This window comes from Zeus faber, assembly GCF_960531495.2.
Source record: "Zeus faber genome assembly, chromosome: 4".
In the NCBI taxonomy this organism is placed as follows: Eukaryota; Metazoa; Chordata; class Actinopteri; order Zeiformes; family Zeidae; genus Zeus; species Zeus faber.
The window spans coordinates 29,321,737-29,349,684 of record NC_137191.1 but is presented as its reverse complement, the minus strand read 5'-3'; the positions used below and the strand labels follow the sequence as shown (position 1 = coordinate 29,349,684).

Below are 27,948 nucleotides of genomic sequence, written 5' to 3'. Positions count from 1 at the left end.
GCCGAGGGAGTAAACAAATTACATAGAATGGCTGATGTTCCCAAATTCATAGATATTGTGATCACATTTCACTGCAATTCCAGTCATTTTGATACAATGGGGGGAGTATGTGAAGAAATGCAAATTTAAAGGAATTTCCTTAATCAATAAGGAACCTTAACAAACAATCATTGATAAATGGAACATAAAACCTGAATATAGCTTATAATATACACAATAATGGATGCATGTTATGTTCCTCAATCAAAGATTTATTGTATCATTTAAGAAACAGGCATTCCTGTAGCATATTCAAAATAGAATATAATAGAATATTAACAGGAAAATGAAATTGCGCTCTGTCTCGTCTGTTGCAAGGGAAACCGTTGCTTTGTTAGGTGCTCGCACGTTAACATAACCCCAAGTAGCCTGATATCAGACAGAATTGTCAACTCGTTACACTCCGTTTCCATCTTGAGAAGAATTGGTCAACTCAGGAGTGGGTGGATCAAAGTCTGGACCCAGGCAAATGGGAAAGGCGGCAGTAAATCAATCTGCCGCAGGTAATTGTTTGATTTGAAATCTTATCGATCAAATTCTTATTAGCAATAAATTACACGTGAATAAGAATAATATAATTATATATTCAAAAAATGTTTTGTAATAATTGTCATATTAGAATATCTTTCCACCCCCACCCCCATCAACAACGGTGATAATATTGTGTATCGTAATATTTGAGTGGGACTGCATGGCAGTATAGAATTTTGGATACTGTCCAAGCCTTGATGCTGGTCGTCCCTTTGACAAAAACGTAATAAATAAACCTGATATATCATGTTGTTAGGGGCACGTGTATGTGGCTTCAAATCCCAAGGGCACTACACTTACTAACCAGCCCCCCCCCCCACTCACACTCTACCCATCCTGTAATGAACAAAATACACATTGTCACCAGAACTCCTGACTTAAAATATTCATTCCTGGTTTAGCAGGGTTTTTTTTATTTTGTACCCATTTGTCAGAAAGTGCATTTTTATTTCTTCTTTTTTGTGAAACGTGTCTGACAGGCACAATCTGGTGCCTTCTGCCCTTTAAAGCTAGATTTACCCTCAGCTTTATGTCGATTAGATTAGTTGAGAAATTTGCATGAGTGATGGAGCCTGCTCCCTTCGGACTTAGCAGTTTCTTTTGTCATCTTTGCTCTCGGGTGCCTGCCTGTGTGATACGGGTTCAACATCCGCGACCTTGTCTTCAGCGGACGCAGTGTTTCCGCAGGTATCAACACCTTCAGATTACTGAAAAACACTACACCAGCAGCCAGCACCGCGGCCTGAAAGCTGGCAGCGTGCCAGTCGGTCAGGTTAAAATCTGCTGGATCTGCATGTGTCGAGTTGTGTCGCCCAAGAACTTTGATCTCTTCTCAAATCCCGGCAAATGTAGGTCAGTGGCTTACGGAGCTGTCGTACGTCCACCCCTCAACCCGCTGTCCTCACCTTGGTGGCTACTACTACAGTGCGATTTAGCGGCTAGGCGCTAAATCTGTTAATTCAGCCATGTACATTTTCGTAGACAAGGAATTTGATTGGTGCATTGTTGTACATACAATTGGTGTAAAAAACAGTCTAAGAGAAACAAAATCTGTCTAAAATCAGTTCAGAAAGTAGGAACATAGTACAATATGTGATTCTATGCAAAGAATAAATTAAAATAGAAGGCTATCAAAAGGCTAAGGCAGGGGACTAAGTGGCGATGTGGATGGTAGTATAGCTCTTGGTATAAATGTTGTGTGTATGTATATATAGTATACACACACACACACACACACACACACACACACACACACACACATATACGCTACTCACAAAAAGTTAGGGATATTTGGCTTTCGGGTTAAATTTATGGAAAATGTAAAAAGTTTATACTACAGTGATATTAAATCATGAAAGTAGGGCATTTAAGTAGAAGCATGCAATAGTGATTTCCTCATCTCAAACAATTGATTGAAACAAAAGCCAACAACAGTGGTGGGTTTACCACAACAAAAAATGTCAATGTCTCAGTAACTTGTCATGTGTCCTTGAGCATCAATTACAGCTTGACAACGACGTCTCATGCTGTTCACAAGTCGACTTATTGTCTGCTGAGGCCTGGCCCCCCCCTCTTCTTGAAGGGCGGCCCTCAGGTCATTGAGGTTCTGGGGCAAGGAGTGACGAGCCTCTACACGGCCACTCAGCTGATCCTATAGGTTTTCTATGGGATTCAGGTCTGGAGAAAGTGCAGGCCACTCCAGTTGAGGTGCCCCAGTCTCCAGCAGCCGTTCCCTAATGATGCCACCTCCATGAGCTGGAGCATTAGAGTTGTTAGGTGTCGTCCTGGTCTTACGATGTCAAAATGTGAACAGCATGATGAAGAGGACTGTTTAAATACCAATTCTAATTGAACCAGGAAATGTATTGGTCGATTCATGGTTCAAACACCTGTTGTGAATTTTGCCGTTCAGCTCCTTGTTAGAGAACAGCAAGTTGTGCAAAAAGTACTGAAACATTGAACAGTTGGACATGTGCATTCAAAAGTTTAGAGAAGGTCAAATTAAGTTCACCTGTAAAGGTTATAGTGCATTTTAGGTTCATCCTGAAATTTCACTCGAAAGACGAATATCCCTAACTTTTTGTGAGTAGTGTATATGTAATAAATGTTTTGATTGTGTTTTTGTAAAAACATAAACCAACCTTAAACTATAGCTGTATATCTTCAAAAATACTGTTTGGGACGCATAAAGTAGCCCCAACAATGTTGGCCGCAAAAAACATACAGGGACAAAAAGATTTATACCCATTATGTTTTTTCATGTGAATGTCTGTGAAGCGTCACGGACGGAGCGCATCTCTGACACTGACGTCGTTGTTTAGATTTCTCCGGGCAGAGGAATCAATGAGGTATCGCGTTGTACATAGAGGCTCGCCTGCACCGTTTAAGGATCTCAGCAAATTCCTGGTGTTTGTGTCCATATGTCCCTAAGCGGGCGTGACACCTTTGTTTAGATGTCAATTAAATCACCTGGGGTCAAAAAAACTCTCTCACAAAACATGTAGACTGTTTAAACATACAAACACACATACAAAATACACACACACAAATTGAATGTACATAAGCACCAGATGATCTAAGCATATAGATTTGCACATAGTGGAAAAACAAGGGGCTGGTTTAGCAAATCCATACATACAATAGGCCATATAATATGATATACTGTATATATAAATTATAATCATAATAAATACCAATAAAAAATAATAATATATATAATACCCTATATAATATCCCTTCGCACCCAGAACGGCCACATGATACTGATCCCATTCCTGAGCATGTACATGTTTTTGTGTCAAACTTGAGCCAACCTACTTAGTGGGGAGAACAAGGGTAGTTTCGATCCAAACATTTCGCCTGCGTCCAAACCCCTTTTCTGGCTTTGATGGGGACGAGACTGATAAGGAAACCGGGAAACTGAATTGCTGTACCTCAAATGGGAAAGGCAATTCCCCCTTTTTTTCTTTTATAGGCCCAGGGAATAATCAATACTTGTACTGTAATGGCCGATTTGAAATGTGAAATACCAGCACCCGTCGGCTATCACAGATCTGTGTGGTGCGCTCGACGAGACCCTGTGTGTTACTGTCATTGATGATTAATAGTGGGATTGTAAAATCTGAGCTGTTGACCTTTTTCAGCGCTTTTTTTTCGGGCTCACTATTATTTCCCTAGCCTTTGCTATCATGGGTACAGTACAAGATGATTAATGCCTCTGTGTAGCCTCCATCTGCCTGCCGACCCTTGACCAGGTAAGTCGGGGACTGGGCCCTGGGCCCAGGGCTCTGCTGAAGGAGCCGGTGCAGCCTGACCAGCCCCTCGCACTTGTTGTTATGGCTGCCTCGCAACAGCCGCGCCTGTGAGCACCCGTCTGTGTACTGCGTTCAGACTCTGCACCACTCTTCACCGGAAGTGCCTCTGATGCGCAAGATACGCACCGCACCAGACTCCCGCGGCCATCGTCCGTGGAGGGAACAAGCGTTTCCTCCATTATAGGCTTTTATCCCTGTGTGACGACCACCTTCACTCCAATTTCAGCAGCATTTAATTTGCATTCATCAAGAGGTTTAGTTTTAGCTCACTGCCATGTTCATTTGCTAGAATGTCACTTAAATGTATTTTTTTTGCCATTGTGAACATAAGAGGTCCTTATCTGACAGATATAATTTGCTATTTCCTATGTGTTCACCTCGGAACCAAACCTGGATTAAGTCTTCAGATTCCCTATATCCTTGTTGTGCCCTGGAGATTTTGCTAAAAGGTGGAACCTAATCACCATTTTACATGTGGAACCTTGAACCATAATAAAGGGTTTCTACTTACAACAGGGATTGCACGTCGATGCTTACCATCCCAACACTTGCGAGGGATCAGAAAGCCAGTGCATGATGGGGACAAGGATATTTAGGAACTTTAAGTGATGCTGGATATCTTTTAAATGACACTAGCTTGCCTTTAATTGGGAGAGCTTGATAAAGAGGGAACATGGAGATTCACACAAGGAGCTCGATGAGGCGGTCAGGTAAATAGGCCTTTTAAAGAAATCTGTCAGGCCAAATTATGCAGTTTTCTCAGTCCTTCAGCTCAGAGTCTATCAGAGTTAAATTGACTGTTTCAGACACTATTAAGAAGACCTGAAGAGCCTTTTATGCTCAGGTCAGTCTGTACAATGATGGGAGTCAAGTTTGAAAATCTACTCTGGGAAATGAGGGTCTCCCAAAAGCAGTTAAGCAGCAAGTGTAAAGTGGAAATCCGTGAGATAATAATGTAAAAAAAAATCCATTCGACAAAAGCTTGACCTAGAGCATGTTGATTGACTATGTATTATTTGTAATTTGAATGCAAAATTACATAAGAGATTGGGGCTTTCTGACCTTTTCCATTCAGTGTTGTGCTCATGACTTCAATGGGCCTCAAATAAATTTTCATGTTGTCCCATTTTCGTTCACAACAAACAGATTATGGCTTGACATCGTGGCTTGGGACACGGACAACCTTATCTGTCCAACAGCAGGACATGGTATTTCAAAGAATTTCAAACACTCGAGAAGGCCAGAAGATTTTTCAGTTTGTATGCAGAAAGAGACAATACAGATATCCTTATTACTAGCGGTGCACAGTGTCATATCTATTCGCTGGTGACACCACGCTATGTAGGTACACACTATGTGTGGCTCATACAACCCTCCCCTTGGGAATGATTAACACATGAGGTGACTGTGGTGGGGCCAAAACAGTGAAATGTAGTATTTGGAGAATGTTACTATCAGGGCTCCAGACATTTTTTCACCACCGTCCCGGAACTGTCCCAAACAAACAATTGTAACTGTCCCGAAGTGAATGTCAACCGTCCCAAAATCAAAAATGTTACTCTGTAATTGTTAGTGGCATAATGAAAACACCATTAAAATGTTTATTATATTTATATTGCTCCATTCGCTCCATATTGCTCCAATAGGTTTAGAGCCAGATTTTTGATTTTTATCAAAAGATAATAAGCAATAACGAGGATATAACATTAACGAGGTACAACTTTTTCTTTCTTGGCTTGTAGCAGAGAACAGCAGAATGACTGTAGTAATAAACATTGAAGTCCCTGTAAAGTGAAATCAGTAATTGTTTCGAAACACATTATACATGTTAGAAAGTAATTGCTGAAAACATGTGAAAAGACTGATCGAGGTAGTACTGAATTGTGGACTTAGACCGGCAAACTATTTCTCACCATTTTTCTGGTCCGGATTTTTTGGGCAGGGCTGAATCATGACTCGATGACGTATTGTATACAAGGTAATATGTTGCATGGCCCTGCCCCCAAATCTATATTAACACCAGTCCGACCATCAGAAACGGAGCATCAGTGGTAACCTAAGATAAGCTAATGTGGGTGGATTTCGTCATTATTCAATAATATACTGATGTATTAATGTATGTTTCTTTGCACCCCTTGAGAAATGGTTCCATAATGATTAACAATAAATATATTTTACGGAGCCAAAAACAAAGCCAAATTTGACTTTTCCAACACCATCCCTCGTTTACTTCTCCTGGGAAAAGCTTCTGTTGGCCCATCCTGATGAGAAATGGATCAGACGTCGGCGTAACCCCTCTATCTATCTTACAGAACTCCTCTGAGGCTGCTCAGTGGCCATTGCTTAAGATGGAGCATGTGCCCCCGGATGCTATTGACTTGGTCACTGCACACTACATCATAGGGAGCAGGAAGATGGACTGCCTAGCTTTGCAGACCTTTTAAAGTTGTGGTTGTATGGAAGATGGCCAAAGCGCAGGAAGGAAGACTGCTGTAGGTTGACTGCAAAGGTGACAACAGCAGTAACGATGGCGGAAACGATGTGGAGAGTCGCCCACTGTAGATGACTCATTTGGTAGTCATCACCTCGATTGACATCATAGTCATCAAGGTGGCTGAATACATTGGTGGAATTACTTTGTATACCTTGCTTTGTTCGATGTGAGGGGATATGCTGCGTGGGCGTTTCCGGAAAAATAGCGTTCACATTTTCCCCTTTTACAATGGGCCAGTAATTTTCTCCTGATGATTTACTTGCTAATTGCTTTTAGGACAACCTGTAATATTTTGATGGTAGTTTGATATGGGTTACCTGGGTCTACTGCTGTTTCCTGTACCCCTGTAACTTCACTTCATGGTCCTCACCCACAACCCTCAAACTAAGTAGAGATGTTTCCAAAAAAACGACAATCGATTAATTGCTAATAAGAAACGATTCGATTAAGATTTGGACTTATCGATAAGATTAACAAGATCTTGTGATTGTATCAATGGCAGTCGAGAAGAAAAATGCTCAAGGAGCGGAAGGACCAACAACAAACATGGCTGCGTGTAGAAAACTAGAGCTTCGATGCCGAGGAGGAAACTTTATGTTTATTGTTCTCTAACAACTAATGCTGCGCTCACCATGTTGGAACACAGTAGACGGGATAAGGGCACTTTCTGAACGTGAGGGAGGGAGAGGTACGACAGCAAAAAGAAACAAGCGATATGTTGCGATGGTGATAACTCAAACAAAATATATTAAACTCAATTATTTGTTACAACTATGTGTCTATTATTATTAAGGATTTTAGTCATGTTTAATAATCTTATTAGCATCTCGTTTTCCATATCTGCGCCTGACTGACTCGCCAGAGACAGCAAAAAGTTTCAATATTTAACTCGAAAGACGGGTTGAAAATATTCCTGCACGCGTGAACCAGCTCAGCGAGTCTTACCTCCAACTTCTCCGAAATTTTATATAATGAGGAGAACCCGCTCCTGGTGCGAAATCTCAGAGGCATGGCACGACACCACTCCCTGGTGACGTCATCAGCTTTTATCTTGGCAATTAATCGACAATTGTTAAGGTTAACAACTATCCATTAAGGAAATTCAAGCATTCAAACTTTACAGTATGTAGGTTAGGATTAGCAACAATGAACCTTTGGCCTTATAACTATGTTTATCACCCCTTATGATGCATGTTAGCCTATAATCTGGAACAGCAAGGCAGTCGTCAGCTGTTTCAAGTAATCTAGCACAGTTGGCGGCTTTAGCAGTACCTGGATTCCCAGTGCCTGAAAAAAGTACTGTTGACCAGTTCTTTCCACATAGATGATTGTCGGCACCTGTGATTTTGGTCAATTTGTCTGGGAATTTGTAGGGTGCTGATTACCTTTTCTAGGTAGTGTAGGTTGCTGTCTTTCATCGTCCTCAGTCATTTCTTCACAGCTGCCCAGCTTTTGTTGATGGATAACAGTCGAAGTGGTCCCTTGCTGATGAGCAGAGTGAAAGGACCAACAGTTAAGGGAAAAGTGACTCTGGTGAAGGTCAACAGCAACAACTCTACACCTCATTATTAGACTGCCTTGACATGTCAGTGCCTTCTTCGTTTACCTTGAAATTATATTTTAATTAACTGTCTTCTGTTTCATGGCTGCAAAACAAAAATTAACAACAACCTACATGAGCTGGTTGTGGCAGAATTGGGTTGGCATTTCAAGTGGAGGAAGTTCCAACAAAAGAGCTAAATATTTCACAGCGAGCTTTGCTCAACACATATTTCTATGTATTTTGTGTATTTGGAACATTGTCATTGTGTCTCAATCCCTACGCAAATCATCCATGCTGAGAGTTAAGAAATGATAAGCTCACTGAAAGAGAAACATACTTACTAATCACTTAAACTGTTACATTACCCTCTGGGGACATCTCAAGAACCAAATTATTTAGTATTGGTTGTACTTTTACTATTAAACCTTCTGGCAGGTTAGGTTAGCTTAAGGCCTTTTTGTTTGGTTGTTCGGTTCAATATCCCATAAAAATATAATGTATAACATCTGTGTAAAGATTTGTTAACATATGAGTACTTTATCACCACTCGTTGCACTCTGATTATATACAGTAGCAGTATGACTATGTGTTTGTGTTTTCATTTTCTCTGAATTTCAGCACTGGTTTACTTGAGTAATAGCTGGTTAACAATTTAAAGGACACATTATGGCACAAAGCTATTTGAACTGTTAATAGTTGTTTTCTGTATTACTTCATTCAAACACAATGTTACTTCTTAGTAATTCCTTGAAGGCTGCATGCCTGCGTTCTACCTTTGCATGAAGCTTCCAAAGTGTTTTTTTGTTTTTTTTCATTTGTTTTCGGCATTGACTACAAAAATCTCCAATTATGAAATCCGTGTTAGCCATAGTCTATAGCTAGTCTATTTTGCAGATAGTCAATCTAATGGATTTATTAATAATATATGGTCAATATCAGCTGAACATCTTTGACAAAAATATATTTATTTTCACAAATGAATAATCAAACAGCCTGGCTTTCGATGTTCTGTATTGGTGTTTGTATTCAAATTAAAAGGAGCTTTAATAAGAACACCAGAGTGTATGGAGCTCCAACCTTAACCAAATTTAAATCAAAGCAAAACAGCAACCTTCAATGTATTAGCACAGAACCCCTTGTTTGGCTCAATGGACAAAATGTCTTCCAGTTGGACAACAATTGTTACAACATATATTTGCATATTATTTAAGGTGTCAGCTGCTGTTGACTCTGCCGCGATAATTACTTTGTAGTTTGAAATCTCTAGGTGTTTTGCATGGACGTTTAATGTTCATAATGGACCATACAGAATGGGAAATGTGGTGTAAGTGTGTGCTAGACTGGTCTAATGTGTTGGAGTCAGAGCAGCGGGAGTCAGCGACCACTGGTGAGTCTTTGAGAATAAATTACGTTGGTTAAATTAATGGATCATTTGAATTTATGAGCTGTCCATCTTGTGGGTGGGCCTCTGTCATGGGCTGCCATCTAAGGTATAATTGGCAGTGCATTGGGTTGATGTGTTATTGACTTGTTATTGCCAAGCCCAGAGCTATTGGGGAAAGGTTGGTTGCTGGTGTAAGAAAGGGGGGGGGGGGGGGGGGTGTCCATTTATTTGGACATGTGAACGTCTGCAGGTCGACACAGGTCAATGATGATGTTCTTTTTTCATGAAATCTTTATCTTTATTATAGTTTTTGTGAGTTTTCTCTCTCTATCTCTTAATGATGAGATGTTTAGTGTGAAGTAGGTTTTTTTTTATTATCTTTGAGATTATCTTCATGCTCCCTTGCTGCTTCTCTGCAAATGATGGAAACCGTGGCAAATGATGATGGGGGAAAATACGATGTCTGTGGTTTCTTATAGTTGGCTCCCAGGGTAGCCTATGATGCAGAACTGAGGGGGGGAGGCAATAAGTGATGGAAATCAATCCCAAATTTACCTTGTTAAATCCTTTTAGTAATAGTTTTATTCCTGAAAAGTATTTCATCCACTGATACCTCTGGAGGTTCTATTCAAGAGTTTAAGACTATGGCTATTGTGGGGGCCACACCCAGATGGGGATAGCGCTGGGCAATATCGACTCAAATATATGGGATTTTGGGATCGTTCAAGTGACAAAATTTCAGAAGGCACATGCCTGTATTAGGGTACACACCCACTGTTGAATGCAGAGAACAAGTATCAGTCGAATTGAGCAGCAGAGACTACAAGTCTGTTGTTAAGAAGGGAGGGAAAACTAAATTAAGATTTGTTCCATTTTTAAGTCAAGAAGGTGCGGGATAAGGATGAAGTTTGCTTCAAATATCTTTTGGACCAATATGTAGGTAAAACAAACCCAAGCATGCTCACCTGATCTCACCATGGGCATAAACTAGAATCTCAGAATGTGTTGGACACCTTCTTCCAGGTTGCTGCAATGACTCTTGAGGCTATGAATGGCACTGGGGTGCAATCAATATTGCCCACATCACCAATGCTAGCGATTCCCTGAGTCACCCAGACACTGTTACTTACACTGGGCCTATTCCTGAGACATAGAAAGTGATCAAGACAGACATTTACAGATATGGGGGGAGGTGGACAGAGAGGGAGTCACGCATGCAGAGTAGTGATGCACTGATCTCACTTTTTCAGTCTCGATTCCGATACCTGGGCTTGGGGCATTGTCCGATACCGAGTACTTATCCGATACCAGTGTTAGATTAATAAGCTGTATTCCTCATTGTGAGGAAGGGACTGGGGATCATTCTCTAATGCGTAAGGCAACATCAGGCTTGGCTCAAACATTGCTTTCCTAACTTTGTGAAATAACATTTAACAAATAAATACATATACAGAGTATTAAAATTGACTGAATTGTTATTTATGATTAAAATAAATAATTGTTTGTTTGCCTTGCGATGTCAAGTCCTAGAGAGGGAGGGAGGGAAAGAGGAACCCACTACAGAGAGAGCGAGGGAGCAGCAGACACCACACACTGAGACACGCTGCCAGACAGTGTCAGCTTGGCTTCACAAAGACGGAACAATACATTTGTAGACATTCGACCTGCGTGTGAGCTAGTCCGACTGCATGCACCACTTCGCCCATTCGATCTAGCAACACACTGAAACACAGACACACACACACACACACACTTCTGAAATACACACTGTTTTGGCGCACCAATCACGGGCGCCCCATTGCTGGCGCACCGTGGGCACAGTTGGTACCATCATAGAGGGAGTGATCTGGGCACACAGCCACGATTATTTAAAATGATATTGTTATGTTTACAATGATATATTGAGGAGGACAACTCTCTCTTTTCCCAGTAAGGGGGTACGGATGCCTCTGTTCCCTCCTGTAGTTGCCGCCCTGGCCCCGTTCATATTTGCATTGAACATCCGAATCTGATTTGACTGAAAAAATTCTGGGTTGGGTTCAGCCCTAATTACTAATAATCAAACACACACAAAATAAATACCCCATATGTTTAATAGACTGTCCCTCCCCCTGGCGTGCAGTGCGCAAAGCTGAAGTGATGTGCTGGAGCAGAGCAACTGCAAAGTTTCTCCAATAGTCCTTGGACATAAGGATGAAAGACAGTCAATGATGATAATTAAACAATAATTGTGTTTATACTGTATTTCATATCCTCCTGTAACTTAGGAGGTAAGTTAGGCGGTAATCCTCAATACCGCAGTAATGCGGTTATCACCAAAGCCCTAGGTACAGGTCTGTGTGTGTCTGCTGTGAATCCTGTCTAGTCAGTGAACAGGAGGTGGTAATGTGTTGTAGCCTGAAGTAAGGGCTGGATTAGCCATTTGGAGACCCAAGAAGCATCCAGACATTGTTTTTCCTTCCTTTCTTGCTGACCAGGGGTTACACGCACACTAATCTGGTCGTAGTCAGTTTAAGGTGATATTCTGATCAAGCCAAAACAGAACAATGGAGCAAATGTCAAATGTGCAATAATTCATTAAAGCCATTACGGTGGCAAGAGAAGCATCATTACTATGACTCAAGTCTTGAGATGAGTTTGGGTATGCAGCATTTCTTTCAGTTTGATTCTTTACATGCCTAAATCCGTAATCCATTATATCATCTTGGCATTACAACATGGCATATTGCCATCAGAATATTAAACAAGTTATTCCACAAAGCCTTCTTCGAAGATCTAGGCTGGGGACAACTACTGTTGTTGTGTATATATGCAAGGCATTCAACTAGTGGTCTTGTGAAGTTGCTAAATTATGGTAGATAAGTAGGTGTAGAGGAGGTATGGAAATTTCATATCACGATTGTTATGAACAAAATTATCACAGTTATCAGAATTATCTCGGTATTGTTAAAATGTTCTGAAAACGTTCAAAAAGCCCTGACTCACGTCAGTGATGAAGTCATTTCACCAATTTCCCTTTTGAAAACTACAGATAAAATTAGCAGTGCTATGCACTTTTTATTTGCATAAACATCAAAATAATAACATAGCCAATGCAATTGGGCAATACCTTATGTTAACATCTGACAACCATATCAAATGTGCATTTACAGTAAAGATTGTACCATATGGCCATGATAGGTAACTACACTATAGGTAACTGCAGATTTCGCAGCACTGGTCACTTTTGTCAAACGTCAGCTTTAACCTGGTTGAACAGGTTTGGATTTCAGTCTTGGAAAAGAATGCTTGGCATCATCTAAATGGCATCATGTCCTTTGCGAGCTGGGCTGCAGTGAGGCCTCGAGCATTTTTTGATGTGGCCGCATAAGCAGCCTGTCTTTTTAATGCTTGCTTGAGTGTCTGTATCGCTGCCGATGAGGACAAGGGACCAGTAGCATCACGGGGTTTGCCTGCTGCACGCCCATTCTATAAACAAGGGAATAGCAAATGTATTATTATTATAAATTTTTTGATTATTTGTAAAATATTGGTATTATTATTATTATTATTATTATTAACACGTGTGCACACACACACACACACACACACACACACACACACACACACACACACATACGACCCAATGCACAATTTACATAAATACAAATGAGTCTTAAGACAGTGATAATGATTGCAATGAGTTCCAACAACTAACATAAATACAGAGGAGTCTTGTACTGTATTTGAGTCTGTAGTGTTTATTGGAATACTTTTACAACCAATTTTGATGACTGCTGGATGTTAAATGAACAAAATATTTTGGTTTGGTGACTCAAGTGCGTAGCATGTTATTGCATGCAATGGGCAAATACATATAGCAGAGTGTAATGTTTTTACAAGAGTAGGTAACACTGAAAGCTTCAGTTTATATTATTTACAAGCTATGAGAAAGTTAGACAGACAAACCATGACATTTCCCCCTATTCCAAAGTCCCCATTTCATGCATTGAGCTAAAAGTTCACTTACCATGCAATTCACTGTAAAGTAGCAGGTAGTGGTGTGTGTTGCCCCCTTTCACAGTGGTTTTCTTTCTGCATGTTCTGTAGACAGCGTGACCATCTTCGATCAAGTTTCCGTCAGCACTCATAAAAACCAAAAATACGACCACACTTAGAAGGCTGAAGAAAAAGGCTGGAGGCTAAAAAGTGCTGTCACTGCTTTGTGGCATTTTTCATGCGGTGATGCAGCGTGGATTTTGCGCCTTTGTCTGGACAGTATTTACCACAGGTTTATCATAGCGCGGTAATCAAGCGCGGTTTCAACGATAGTTACAATTTTAAACAGTAATACTGCTGAAACCGATAACCGTTTCATCCCTAGGTAGGTGTAGGTAGCTGCTTTCAACATGGACTCCGGACAATTTCCGGATATAGTCCGGACCTGATTATCCGGACATTGTCCGGAGTTTCCCTTTCACACATGTCGCAAAAAAACAGAGCTTGTCCGTGTCAGACATGTTAACACTACCTGGAAATAATCAGTTTGGTTTAGACAAGGGGCAGAGCCCGGGTAGAGTGTGCAGGGGGCAGGACGTGACGCAATGACGCCACAGAGTTTTACAGCACACCCAAGATGGGGGACAAGGCTACAGACTTATCAGTAGTTGGGTTTTTGCATTGGTACTCCATGTATTTTGACGTATCCGCAATATAAACAAGAGAGTGGAAAGGAATAATGAAGAAAGCAGAGAGTACAAAGCAGCTACGCTTCGTGCACCAAGATCCGCATGAAGGTAAATAACTGCCACATAATGGAGATGTCATCAACACGCGACACACCCACTCACTCGCTGTGAATGAGCCGAACAATTATTTGCTCTGTTCACAAATACCACTCAGTTGGACATTATCCAGACTTTGTACTAGGCTGCTGGATGGGTAATGTTTGGGTCAAATGATTCGGACATTTGCGTTCACCCATACAGCTCCTCCCGGAAGTGTCTGGATAATTTCAGGGTTGCAGTGCATGTGTGAAAGCAACTTATGAATAATTCAGTTCAATTCTGCCTTGATGTACATTATTTACCATAGATCAAAAGTACATAGCCGACTAATCTCTCATGCGGTCTTCCCTCCTTTCAAACCCCACCTCCCTCCCCCTACTTCTTTCTTCATCCCCCACTCTTCCCCTCCTTTCTACAGTTTGCTGTTTTGTCGTCCACAAGAGGTGCCATGAGTTTGTCACCTTTTCCTGCCCCGGGGCTGACAAGGGTCCGGACACGGATGTGAGTAAAGCTGGTTCCTTTCTAGGTCCCTATGTCTGAAGGCTTTTCCTTGGTTGTTTTGGTCTGCGTTTATTTCAAAAGCAAATCCCCAAAAAACCCAGATATTGACCCACCAGATACTGCATCACTTTTCACAGGGTTCACACAGGGTCCTTGAAGTACTTGAATTTAAATTCTCAAATTTTTGGTTTGGAAATACCTGGAAAATCTGAAAATTGTAGATGGCACGAAAATGTTGTTCAAGAGCCAGTGTGACTCCAAAAATGGACTGGTCTGCACATTTTACAGATTGGGTAACTGAACTGAGGTGTAGTCTCCAAAAAGCCTTTCAAAGTCCTTAAATGTGCCTTATTATCATCTGTATGACTCCTACAGTACATGGTCACACAGGTTTACTGGCTTACCACGCAGTTCTGCAAGCTCCTTTTGTCCTTTCAATCTTCTTGCCCTTCTGACCAACAGTATATCCTCTTGCCAATACAACTCACTGCAATGTTTTCACTACCTCTCTGAGGTTGATAATCGCCCCCGTGCGATCGCAGGTAAGAAAAGTGACTTTGGTTTATAAATCTCTCTCTACCTCCGCGTGATTTTTATCATACGCGTGCGGCAAAAAAATTGCCAGAAAGCTTAGAATCGTGACTTTCCGACTTTCCGTTTTAGAATAATATGATATTTCTTGAATTAGGTTAGATTTGGCATTAAGTTAGAGCTTGCGTTTGTTCTCTCTGTCCGTCTTCCCAAACCAACACCTATTTATCATGTCAATGGATTCGGGGCTCCTGGATCCACGTCCTTCCATTCAGACCTGATGCTTCTTTGCATAATGACACACGCCACGCTTTGACGCGTGACGTGTGGACAGATTCGATAAATCATCGTGTCCTGTTACTGAGGAAGATTCCGAGGAAGAAAGGCAGCATTTTGAATCAAGAATTGACCCAGCTGAGGACCCAATACCTGACGATGAGTAAGTAACATAATTTTTACGAGTACAAGCTAACGTTGAAATTATTTCTGCGTCTTGTACACCCGCTCTCTAACGCTAACGTTAGCTAGCCAGAGTACTAGGTGGATGACTAGCTAGCTAAGCTAAGTTTCATGGAATCCTGTTTGCCGCAACGATAACGATAACATCAGCTAACGTTATCAGCGTTTCAGGGTAAAGAGATGGGATTTTTCTATTGCTAAGCAAGCTTAGCATTTTACAGCACATCCAGGTAATAGCTAAAAACAGTAGCACGCAGCCTTTATACAGCTCTGCTCCCCTCTCCACTTAGCACTAGCCTGCATTTTACAACCTTTTTGTTTTACTTATGGTTACAGTGACAAACAAGCCCCTGCTCCAAGTTGCCACACAACAGCCACACAGCCTTCCTAGACGAAGGTATGTTTCCAATGAATTTGCATTGTGTGTGTGTGTGTGTGTGTGTGTGTGTGTGTGTGTGTGTGTGTGTGTGTGTGTGTGTGTGTGTGTGTGTGTGTGTGTTTGCATACAGTCCATAAGCTGGTGAGCTGTATGTAATATGTGGCATTCCCCTGCCTGGTGTGATGTATGTAGTCTGTAGAGATATGTCTGATTTAAATATCACATTTCCTTACACTTTTTTTTTTAAATGTGTTTTTACAGTATGAGAGCACCTCTACAATCTGCCACAGAAAATCATCTTGCACCTACACCAGCTAGCAGGCCAAGACCGCATGCTCCTACTCCTCTATATGTGACCCACGACAGCAAAACCCGCCATGTCGCGCACTTCTATAATCGCCAGGAGCAGCCAAATAAGTTGAAAAAACCTTTCTAAATGGAAAATGAGATTTTTCCAGAAAAATGTTAAACGATGGAATTAAATATTCCCATTAGATTACATGGGGAAACACAGTTCACTTACCGAGACGCTAAACAACTCTGAACAACGCCGATCGATCGTTTCCTTGTATATTATATATATATATATGTTATATATTTTGTTCATGAATTCAAATTTTCATTTGACTTGAATGTGATTGTTGGTTTTAGAGTTTCACCTATCACCTAAAACCATTTTTTGTTGTTTTAGTAAATAGTTTGTGTGACGTTTTCAATAAATCTTTCAAAACTAAAAACATTTCTTACATTCTTCATTGCCCCACTCCAAATAGCCTACCACCTCATTGCTTTGTCTGAGAGTCTGACAGAGAGCGGGCCCAGCCTGCTGCAGATCCACACCTCTAATGGCCCCCACAGGGGGGTCATGAATTTTCAGGTCATTAGCGATTGGCTACTCTCACACCTTGGGTCAACTGAAATAAAGTTGTGAACAGTTTTTAGACATCAGATTTGTGAAGTATTTTGACCTCATTATATACCCAGGACCTTGATGAACCAACTTTTGTGTTGACAAAACAGTTTGTCAACATATTCTAGTTTGTGCTATGATTTCTGGCGGCAACACAAAATACAAAAGCCTCCTCTTTATATGCCGTGTGTTTTAGATCGATCTGAAAGCTGCATAATGACACTGACCAAACTATTGATGGCATATCAATGTAGCTGCCATTTTCCTTCAAATAGATGTATCAACCACTTCGGAGTAAGAGTGTGTTAAGTTGATTATATTGAGATAAATATCAGACCACACCAAAATCACAAGGCTTCTCTGAATTCAGCTTGGACTTTAGAGGGTTAATGTGCAAATAATCGCTTCCACCAGGTTTCTTCTTTCACCTTTCACCGCCCAGCGTCTACACAACTGGACACTTAGTTTTGTTCTTAAACTGGGTCCCGTTGGCAGAGTAGCCGGTAGTTTTGTGATCCAATTTTTCTATCTACGCAGGTTAAGACTAACAATAATAGATAATGCTTTAAAGAAAATTCATAATTCTTGCCATGCCCAAGTATCCAATGTCAGCCATATGCATTTTTTCACAGCAGCAGTTTTTTTTGTTGTTTTTTTTTTCCCCCTACTGACACATTGCAATACATGTTTGTCTTGTTGGAAGGTAGGTGTAGAAAGAAGTAAAAAAAAAAAGGAATTGCTGCTGTTTTGAAAGGAGCTTTTTCTTTTCACCCTGGGTGCAGCATTATACATGTCTGGCTTCAGGGCCGTAGTAAGGGGCGGCTCCCTATAAAACATTGGTGTGAACTGTTGTTGGTGTAAAATCAAAGGATATGACAGTGGAACTCTCTGCTAGACCTTCTTTATGATTTTCATTGCAAGGATGCCATTGTAAGGCATAATGAAAATATCAAGCATTAACATTTTCTTCACATGTCAACAGTTTAAACTCTTGTCCATTTATCTTTCCCTCTGTTGGAATATATAGAAATGTGAAAAAATGCTGTTGATTAGGCTGGATTAATGTATCACAGCAGTGGCCGGCTGAGCTCATTCTTAACATCTAAATATCGACCAGAGCAGGCCAACATTGTCAGTTTCCTTGGAACGATTCTTTCCAATTCAAGATCTTTTGAGTGCCTCAGATGTTTCACTCCCACAGTCGAACCGCTCAAACCCCACTACAGTATATGTGGTCAAAACTTCCAGTCTGTTGACTGGCCTCGGCCCATGTCATTCGAACCGACCCAGTCGGACAGGTGGGAGATGTATGACTGGCGGCCAAAATTCGAACACCTGCATCTGCCTGGCCAGGCCTTGAGGGCGAGAGGCTATGTTTACTTTGTACTTCACAGTGTTTGGGGAAAAAAATAAGTTTTCTATCAATATCAAATGACAATGTCAAGTACTAGGCGGTCCTCTACCTTACTAACCACATACCATTAACATGGTCTTCCTACTACAGGGAGACAAAAACAACAATGTTTTTGTCTCCCTGTCTACCTGGCTATTTGCCTTGCAGACAGTTTGTCTCAGCTTCACGACGGAGCGGCTTGGCCACTGTAACCGGAGATATGTCAGTGTGTCATTCGGGATCGTCAACCTTTTAATAGAGCACCCCACAGATGACTCAGAAGCCATAACTGCAGAAAATAGTCTGAGGAGGATGGGGGGCAATTGTCATCAGAGCAGCGACTTATCTCGGGGAAATGTTAGATCTTAGTAGGTTCAAGTTTAACTGGTGAGTCGGGTTCGAGTGACCTTTGACCTCTGTATGATGCAGTCGCTCCAGCCAGAAAAAGGAGATAATTATTTATGCATTCTACTTCTAGTAATGTTAACTCAGTTAATACCGCTTTTATACAAGGGGATATTTAAACATAGTATATTGAGGATTTAGGCCAATTTAGGCCTCTTACCTGGAAAGAAAAACAGCAGGCCCATTGAATAATTAGAAAGGGAAGCCATTTTTCTCGTGTTGGGAGGTGGTCCTTTATTCCGATTTTCCCCATGTCTGCCCAGTTTTGAATTTCGTTTCAAATTACCTATCCTGCTATGAGCCACTTTGTTTGTGGCCTTGGGTGAGATGTACAGTTTTACCTGCCAGCATACTACTTACCTGCATTTGTCAGGTGGTGGGTGTTAATCGCAGTTATTTGCTAGTTCCATGGCATTCTCATCTAGTTGCCAGCAATGCAAGGAATCTCCCTGACATTCTGTCTCAATATTCTTCTAAATAGTCTTCTGTTCCGAGGTTCTTTAATCTCAAAAGTGTTGGACATCTGTTTTGTTAGCTGATGGGCTGGTTTAGTTTTCTTCTCTTGTGATCAGCACTTTGATAGGCCGATCTGACAGACCTTTGTGCAGTGCTTCAAACTTCTGAATGTTTATTAAAAGGAGAGATAGGGTCTCGTGGGTTTGTGGGTGCAGCTCGATCAACTGAATATCAAACTTACATTTCCTAATCCAATCAGCCTTTGTGTGCAGCAGCCGGCGGAGAGAAATTAACAAGTCCTGGGGTGCTTGATTGGTCTTTTTTCCCTTTCAGAATATGAATCAGGTTCAACAACACAACGTTGCTGCTGAATTATTTGTTTCAATTTAAGAAATCTGTGCATTTAGCAATTCTGTTGCTGGGGGCAACCATACAGATTGCACGGCAAGTTGCCGCCTGGGTGTGCAGTCCAGGAAAGCGATAACTCCCCTGGCCAACCAATATCTTGTAGAAGCACAATAACTAGGCCTACCTGCCTTGCATGACTCATGCCTGTGTTTCATAACTGCTCCCCTGGAGGGAGGGAAGTCTTCGGTCAGCCATGCCAGCAAGAGTTGCCAAATTTATTTAAACACCATTTTTTTTGGAGGCAACATTTGCTTAAAGGGGACCTATTGTGAAAAATTCACTTGAGTCTGGAGTGGGGGCTTTAATGAGCGTATTTGAATGTTCGTCAGGATGAGACACGGAAGAGGGGAGTGTAGATTTCATAGCGTTTGAGATCAATTAAGTGGTTTCACATCTGTCCGTTAATTGCTTTTATAGCTCTTTTGTTCTGTTGGCCTAGAAGGGCGGTTTGTGGGATCCCAGGGGGTCCGGTGTAGATCCACAGTGATTCACAGATTTCTTATCCTTGCAAAATGTGAAATGGGTTAATCCTTGATACTGGAACAAAGTCCAGTATTCTGAGGCACTGTCTGCTACAGCTTTTGGTAAATATCAAACCCCATGTGAGCACGGGGAGAACATGCAAACTCCACACAGGAAGGCTCCTATTTGGGTGATAACCCGCCGGAGCACGGTGCCCACAGTGCCCCAGGTGGGAATCGAACCCAGGACCTTCTTGCTGTGAGTACTGTGCAGCAGTGCTGTGCAGCTGTGCGTTTCTCCAGAACCGACATGTTAGAATGGCTAGAATGCATGTGTGTGTGGTATTTTCCGCAAAAAACTTCAAAAACATGTTTTGAGGACCTCAAAGACCTATATTAACTTGTGTAAAAAGGAGCATAATAGGTCAACTTTAAAGGACCGGTGTGTAAGATTGTGTGGCATCTAGTGGAACGATGGCAGAAATGGAATATTGTATTCATAAGTATGTTTTAATTAGTGTTTATTCCGAGAAGAATCGTTGTGTTTTCGTTAACGGAGACCTTGTCTCTGCTGCTGGTGTCCAACCGACCCACAAGGGAGGGGGCGGAGCTTCCTTCTATAGTGACAAACATGATTCGCCAAATTAATTGGCTTTTTAGTGCCACTTGCCAACGCATCTATAAGTGAACAAATCTGCAGATGATTAAAATTCAACTTAAACTTCTAAATTAAACTTCTAAATTATTAAGCTTATTTTATTTCGACATCAAGGAAAAAGATATTGCGATAATTAATGTTATCGTTTTATGGCCCACCACTACCCTCTACAAGTTAAAATGATGTGCGAGTATTTTGGAAGAAACGTATGCCAACACCAGTACACATGCAAAAAATGTGAAAATTACCATTAAATTATTTAATATGCGGTATTTCCTCAAATAGTGCCTGGGGCTTCTATTTACCTCAACTGCAGATACCAGGCCTTTATTGGAAGCAGGCTTATTTTGGCGGCAGGCGTTTACATCGTATTCCCTCTGTCTGATAAGTATATTTGATCATATTTTAGTATGAATTTTAAATAAAACTTCCGTCTGGGTGGTATGCCATGCAAACAAATGTATGGTGAAAAAAGGGAGAGCTAGTAGCTACCCTACAAGTCCCACTTCTGGTGATAGCCAACAGGGGAATTACAGTTTTCTCGGTTTGCCTTGAACGCACCACTCCTGAGTGAGAGTACTCAAATGGGGGCATTTGCCCCAAGAAGCAATCTACGATCTGCTACGCAGCAGTAGGAAATGGAAAAAAATAAGTACATCTACAAAAAAAAGCTAAATGTTTTTATTTGCTTTGTTTGGGTGCACCAAACAGCGCCGCAGCTCTGATCAGTTTTTTCCCCGCTCTTTATTTGAGGCAGGCTTTGATTCGTTCATGTAGACCACGCCCCTGTCATTTATTTGTGGCCCAGTTTTTATTGACTACCAGTTTATATTTGAGGAAACACTGTATATATTGATTAAAATCGTTGTTTTGCCAAAGATTTGGCCGCTTGCAGTACTCTCCTTGACCACCAGGCAGCTCAAAAATCGCTGGTTTAGCATATCAGAAGCTGCTTTCACACATGCACTATAAACCTGAAATTTTCCGGACAGTGCCCGGATAAGCTGTATGTATAAACTTAAATCCAAATCATTTGAACCGGATATAACCCAGACTTTACCCAGCCAGCATCTGAGTACAAAGTCTGGGTAATGTCCTATTGAGCCCAGGTGTGAACCAAGCAGGTTATTATCTGGATCATTCACAGCGACCGAGTGGGCATGTCGCTTGTTGATGACGTCTCTATAATGCGGCAGTTATTTACCTTTGTGCGGATCTTTGGGGCACGGAGCGTAGCGGCTTCGTACTCCTTTCTGCTTTCTTTGTTATGCCTTTCCACTATCTTGTTTATATTGTGGATATGTCCAAATACATGGAGTATCAACGCAAATAAAAGCCCAACTACTGAAAAGTCTGTAGCCTGGTGCGCCATCTTGGGTGTGCAACCCAAGCAACTCCGCTGGGTCACTGCGTTATTTCCTAGATAAGTGTAAATGCATCACAGACAATCTCAACACAATCAATGTTTTTTTCCTGACAATGTCTGGATAATCAGGTCTGGACATTGCAGCTGAAGAAGTGCTGCAGTGATTTATCACAACCCTCCCCCACAACCTGGGAATTAGAAAAATACTGTTTTCAGCCAGTCCAAGCTAGCTTTAATTGTTGGGCCGCCACCTGCTTAGGCGGTATTGGCTGATCAGCCTCAACAGGACAATAACTGTTATAAAGTGTTTCCATTTGGCTGCTGGGTGTAAGATTGCCGACAGTGTAAGCGAGGGTAGTGCTTTGCAGAACACGCAGCATCAATAATGCAGGGGCTTCCTATTTCACCACAGGGACTCTGGAAATGAAACCAAGAGCTTTGCTGTGTGTGTGTGTGTGTGTGTGTGTGTGTGTGTGTGTGTGTGTGTGTGTGTGTGTGTGTGCGCGCGCGTGCGTGCGTGCGTGCGTGCGTGCGTGCGTGCGTGCGTGCGTGCGTGCGTGCGTGCGTGCGTGCGTGCGTGCGTGCGTGCGTGCGTGCGTGTGTCTATTGCATCATTGATGTCCACTTAACTCAGTGCAGCACATACTCTGTGACCCAGGGCAATCTGCTCCTCTTTTTGCACTTTTTCCCTCTACTTTCTCAAACACACATCAGTACAGTACACATGCATGGACACAAATGCACATGTGGACATAAACACATATGCACACAAATACTGTACACACACAGCATAAGCCAAGCCCGGGAGGGTGTTCAGTGGATAGAGAGATAATTGTTGTAAGATAACTTCAAACCTCAGCACAGTGCCCTTTCTGTCTGCTCGAAGAAGAGAGGGCACTGTGATCTACGGATGCTGTGGTGTGGACATCGCGAGTGTGACACAGGCCCAGAATGGATAGAACTCACAGTGAGACACAATGGATATTGCCAGGCTGACCAATATTATCCCAGTCATTACTGAGCCTAATACTGATAAAGAAACTTTAACTATACACAACATGACATGCAACATCACGTATGGCAAAGTATGTTTTTTTTTCATCCAACGCACACCTTCCATTTTTACTCAGAATTTTGCTTTCACAGCAATAACACATATACTTGTAGCAGTGTTTCCGTTATCCGGTAATTGACGGTTTTTGACCGGGAAAATCTGTTAAAGTCAAGACATATTTAAATCTCTGTGGTCATATTGTCCAGTGAAAATAATTCCTTCAAAACACAATTTGAATTGGTACTGGGTGGATCATTTTGATTAAAAAAAAAAAAGTCAGAAGTTCTGTTTATTTCCACGTTCGGCAAGTTGCAACAGAAAGCAGATCAGTTTGGACTCTGACCAATCACGTTTGTCGATATAATGCTAAGCCCCGCCCCCTCCCCCATGGACAGGTTGCACTTGTAAACGCAGTAGACACACATGGAGCAGAGACAAAGCACGGCATCCAGAAGAGATGATGTATCATTGACAACAGGGACACATTACATCCATAGTTTGGGATTTTTTGGACATTTAAGTTCCGACCCAAAGCAGACGATAAAAATTCATTGTGTAAAATATGTCGACGTGACGTCCCAACGAAGACAGACAACACCACAATCTTTATTATTTATTTAGACCTACTTTGCATATTAATTTTGTTTTTAATTTGATAAAAAGTTTATTTTAGTGAAATGGTAATTAAAGCTGCACTTTTTACTTATTGTTCACGAACGGAAATAATTTGATTTTGAGTAGTAATATTCCTAATTTTTATTTATCTATTTTTAATATGGTGTTTACTGACACGACTTGTTTTATTTTTATAACAAAATATTATACATCTAATTGCCTTGATGCTGTCATTCTCTATATAACCTGCTTAATTGTTTTTAATCTCAATAAACACAGATAATATTTGACCGAAATTTCTCCCGTTTGTCCGGGAAATTTAAATGTTCCAGGACATGTTGACCGGCACCAATTCTACCTTACTTGTAGAATAGGCTGTTTGCTGCTTCTTGTAACAGTTTGGTATACCATGAAATTCCAGGAAACAAAAAGTCTTCTCATCAGGTTACGGTGTTTGAGAGTTCAGTTAATAATAGTAAAGTGTTAAAGGTTAAATGGAGTCAATTCAACATTGAATTCTTCCCGAGACAAGAGTTGTCTTACATTTTGAAAGAAGGGTCTTTGTTACTTATTTGAGGCCTGAAGTCAGCGGTGTGGCGCCAACCCGGATTAATTCAATTTCCCACAATTCCTTTTATTGCACCTCAGATTTGGCCATGATAATGATTTGATAATGCTGATTTTTTTTTTTTTACAATGATGGCAAATGTCTACTGTCCCTCCATGATCCTGTACTCAACCTGGGTCGAGATATTTGGCTTGAGTTGCTCCAATACTTGAGTTTGTGACTCAACTTTTGGAGCAACAAAAATAAAAACAACAATAAAAAAAACAACGAATCCACACAATGCACATCAGTTCATCTGTGGAAAGAGGACTCCGTCTTGATATGACGACCTTACTGCTTTGGGATATAAACACAAAACAAGATAAAGCAAGATATCAGCTAAATCAGATCTGATGTAACTGAATATGTATATTTCGATACTGTGAAAATATGGCATATGGTGGCAAATATCGCGATGTTTGATATTGTTAAATTTTTTGCCCAAGCCTACTCAGTAGTACATCCTTAGCTGAAATTTGAATTATATTGTCGTAAATGCAATGAAGAAGCTGCAAATACAGTATTAATCTGGAAGTTTACAAGTAACAGTGTACATAATTCTAAATGTGTAATTCTCAGTTAGTATTTCAATTCCCACTTCAATATTTAACTGACTCTGAACCTGGGGTGAGGCCCACATCAGCCCATTACAGGGGATCCTAATTTTCACAGAACTATTAGAACTAAACTACCCCCTTATTTGCAGTCAAATATTTTCTATAAAGAAAAAAATGGATCACAACTCCAAATGAAAAAATGCATCGATTGGTCATATTTCTGAAAGTCTGAAAGATTAATATTATTTCCCTGAATGACCCTGTAGTCTGTGACTTTAAACCTAGCCACGCTGACCCTTGTGATGTCATGGCCTCTCTGCTAACAACTACACAACCCCCCTTCCTCTTCTCTCTCTCTCTCTCTCGCTCTCTCTCTCTCTCTCCCCCTCTCTCTCTCCCCCTCTCTCTCTAACTAGACAAATACCTAGGTATGCTTTTAGACAAACAGCCCAACAGAAGCCACGTCACTGCCGACCCTTCCCAGAAAACACAAAGAGAGAGAGAGGAAATTAGATGCTGCATATTTGCATATTTTGGTGCTCAAGTGTTGATAACCCCCTTGTGGAGGCCAAGGAGGCGTTTTAAGCCCGATGACGTTATATTTGGACACACGATCACAGACTTGCAGCGCACACACTCACAGGACACACCGTTCTAACTGCCAGATGGGATAATCTCGATGAATGATGGCCTTATGTGTAACTGCTCTTAATGTCATTCCAGTGGGAATAACAGAACGTCCTCTGATCGTATAATGTGTCAAATAAAGATTCTTATGCTTCACCCAAAGGAGTTCATGGGTTCCACTGTGCCAAAGAGCCTCTTCCTTCTAAAGGATTTGTACCCGAAACACACCGTTTGTTGCATGAACACCCGGTGTCTGAAGCGTTTCCGCCTCTCTCAGTGGATGTACATGTTGGACAAGCCTAGCAGGAAGATGGAGAAAAGAAATTTGGTGAAAGGGGACTCTGTGAGTCCTTACTTGTTGAAACAATCACTCTCAAACTAACTAGATGCACGCGCCACAACAGCACAACAAATGCCACAAAAGCTTTTACCTTACCGACAGATGTACCCAACCGACAAGTTGTTATATGTATATTATTATGTATATGTATATTATATATAACGTTGAAACGTCCAAGGTTGTGAGCCTACATACACACATCAGGCTGCTCTCTGAGGAGCCCGAGAGACGGATGAGAATGGACGGTGACTCGCGTTCCCATGCTCTGCTACTGGTGAGGACCAGCGGAGGAAAATGAGAGCTTATTGTTCTGTCTGGGAAATGTTTATAGACTGTGGACACGCATAGGACATGGCCAAAACAATCCGCTACCAGTCCACTCCATATTTTATGAGACGATTACGAGGCCAGAGAGAGGAAAAACAGGTTGTTGAGTTCTAGAATATCCCCGACGGTTGGTGTGGCGCAACCACTCCTGATACCAAGGTGTAGAAAACCGACAAAGCCAGACATTCTGTGATTAAATAAAGTCAGGTGTATTTATAATGGCACTAATCTCATTGCACCAGTCTCAAAGCCTTCACAGGCTGATATAAATGCGACACCGTTGGGTTTCTTCAACTTTGACGCTGCAGATTTTTGCATGCACTTGTTATATTTTACCAGAGCGCTCCTTGTGCATATTTAATCACGCATTCAGTGGTTTGAGCATGCAGGTGAATCCTCACGGTTTGCGATTTAGGTCTGTGTAGAGTCAAAGTCAGGGAACGCTGCAGCTATACCCCAACCCTGTGTTTGAGTTTGAAACAGGCCGCTTCGGCCGACCAGTGATGCTTCTCCAAATGAACGAAGGATAAAGAAATAAGACATGATGTAAGACATAAGATATAATAAGACTCTAACCAAGTCCAGATCTCTTGTTACATTAGCCTGCACCCTGTAATCTCCATCATCGGTTTATGACTAAATTGAAGCAAAGACACAGATGATGTTATTCAGTTTGGTTCTATATTGGTGTCATTAATAGGATAAAGACTGATTTAAATGTGCAAAGCACAGCAATGTCAGACCTTTTATTAGAGGTGTTTGCGGTATTTGGTAACCACATTGGAATTAAGACATCGTATTTGGGGGATGGGTTTTTGTTTTTTTTATAGCTTGTGTAGCTTATTTCTTCAAAAATAGGTTGTTGGTAATGGAGCATATCCCCAGTTTTAATCCGGCTCCTGTTAGGCAGTTAAGAATTGGATTGACAGCGAAGGCAAGAGAGATCTGATCCCCTCTAGTGGCTGATTTCAGAACAATTCTTCACCCTCTCCATGCGCATGTAAGTCAATGGAGTGCAGACCACACCCAATAGTTTGTGCATTGTCACGTAAGATAGCTCCCTTCTTCTTAATATCTCCTCCAATCCCTCTCCTGTCCAGTGATTTTGTTATTAATGGAGTTCCCTCAGTACTGATACTGATAGTGATGACTCTTTGAGCCGTAAATACTGCGATAAAGGTCGTACAACTGCTTCAAATTAAAAGCGTCTCTACCACACTTTAGAACAAATCGCTTTTAATATAATGTAAATTCAATTACACATTTATGCTTGCTGTACAAACCTTTACTTTCATGTTTGGCTTGCTGACAGAATACATATAAACTAATTTGGTATGACGATTTGGCATTGAATGCAGCATAATGGTTTCATGCTCCACAATATCGATGCCGTTTTGGTCAATAACTATAAAAGTCTTGAATTTCAATGCCCAGCTCTAAATTGTGCGCTTTTTAAAAATGTTTAAATACCCATTATACAGACTGCAGCGATTCTAACAAAACTGGCCTTTTTAATAATGGAGCTGCTTAGGCTTGTCTCACCCAGAGCTACTCTCTTGACAAGCTCATTTTACATAATGGATCAGCAGGATAAGAAAAAAAAAACTAATTGTGAGAGAGAGTGAAGGAGAAAGAGAGAGAGAGACTGGTCCTGACTCAGGATGAAATGGAAATAATGGATGGATCATAGGCCTCAGATTGATAGATGTGGATGAATGGATGTATTGGCGGATGAAGGGTGAATGGCTGAAGAGTTGGAGTTAGTGATGGATGTATAGAGGAGATGTAAGGGGGAATAAATAATTGATGGTGAATTTGAGTTA

General features: G+C 41.2%; 1 protein-coding gene and 1 long non-coding RNA gene across 2 annotated transcripts in view; both read left to right on the top strand.

Moving 5' to 3' along the window:
* prkcaa (protein kinase C, alpha, a) overlaps nucleotides 1-27,948 on the top strand; it is a 209,731-nt gene that overhangs the window by 52,364 nt on the left and 129,419 nt on the right. Inside the window, exon 3 of the mRNA XM_079999133.1 lies at nucleotides 14,490-14,572. Coding sequence (XP_079855259.1) covers nucleotides 14,490-14,572 — 83 coding nt within the window. The remainder of the gene's footprint in view (nucleotides 1-14,489; nucleotides 14,573-27,948) is intronic.
* LOC307229198 lies at nucleotides 15,254-16,504 on the top strand. Its single transcript, XR_013844121.1, has 3 exons — nucleotides 15,254-15,542; nucleotides 15,899-15,959; nucleotides 16,203-16,504. It is a non-coding gene; the product is annotated as an uncharacterized lncRNA (long non-coding RNA).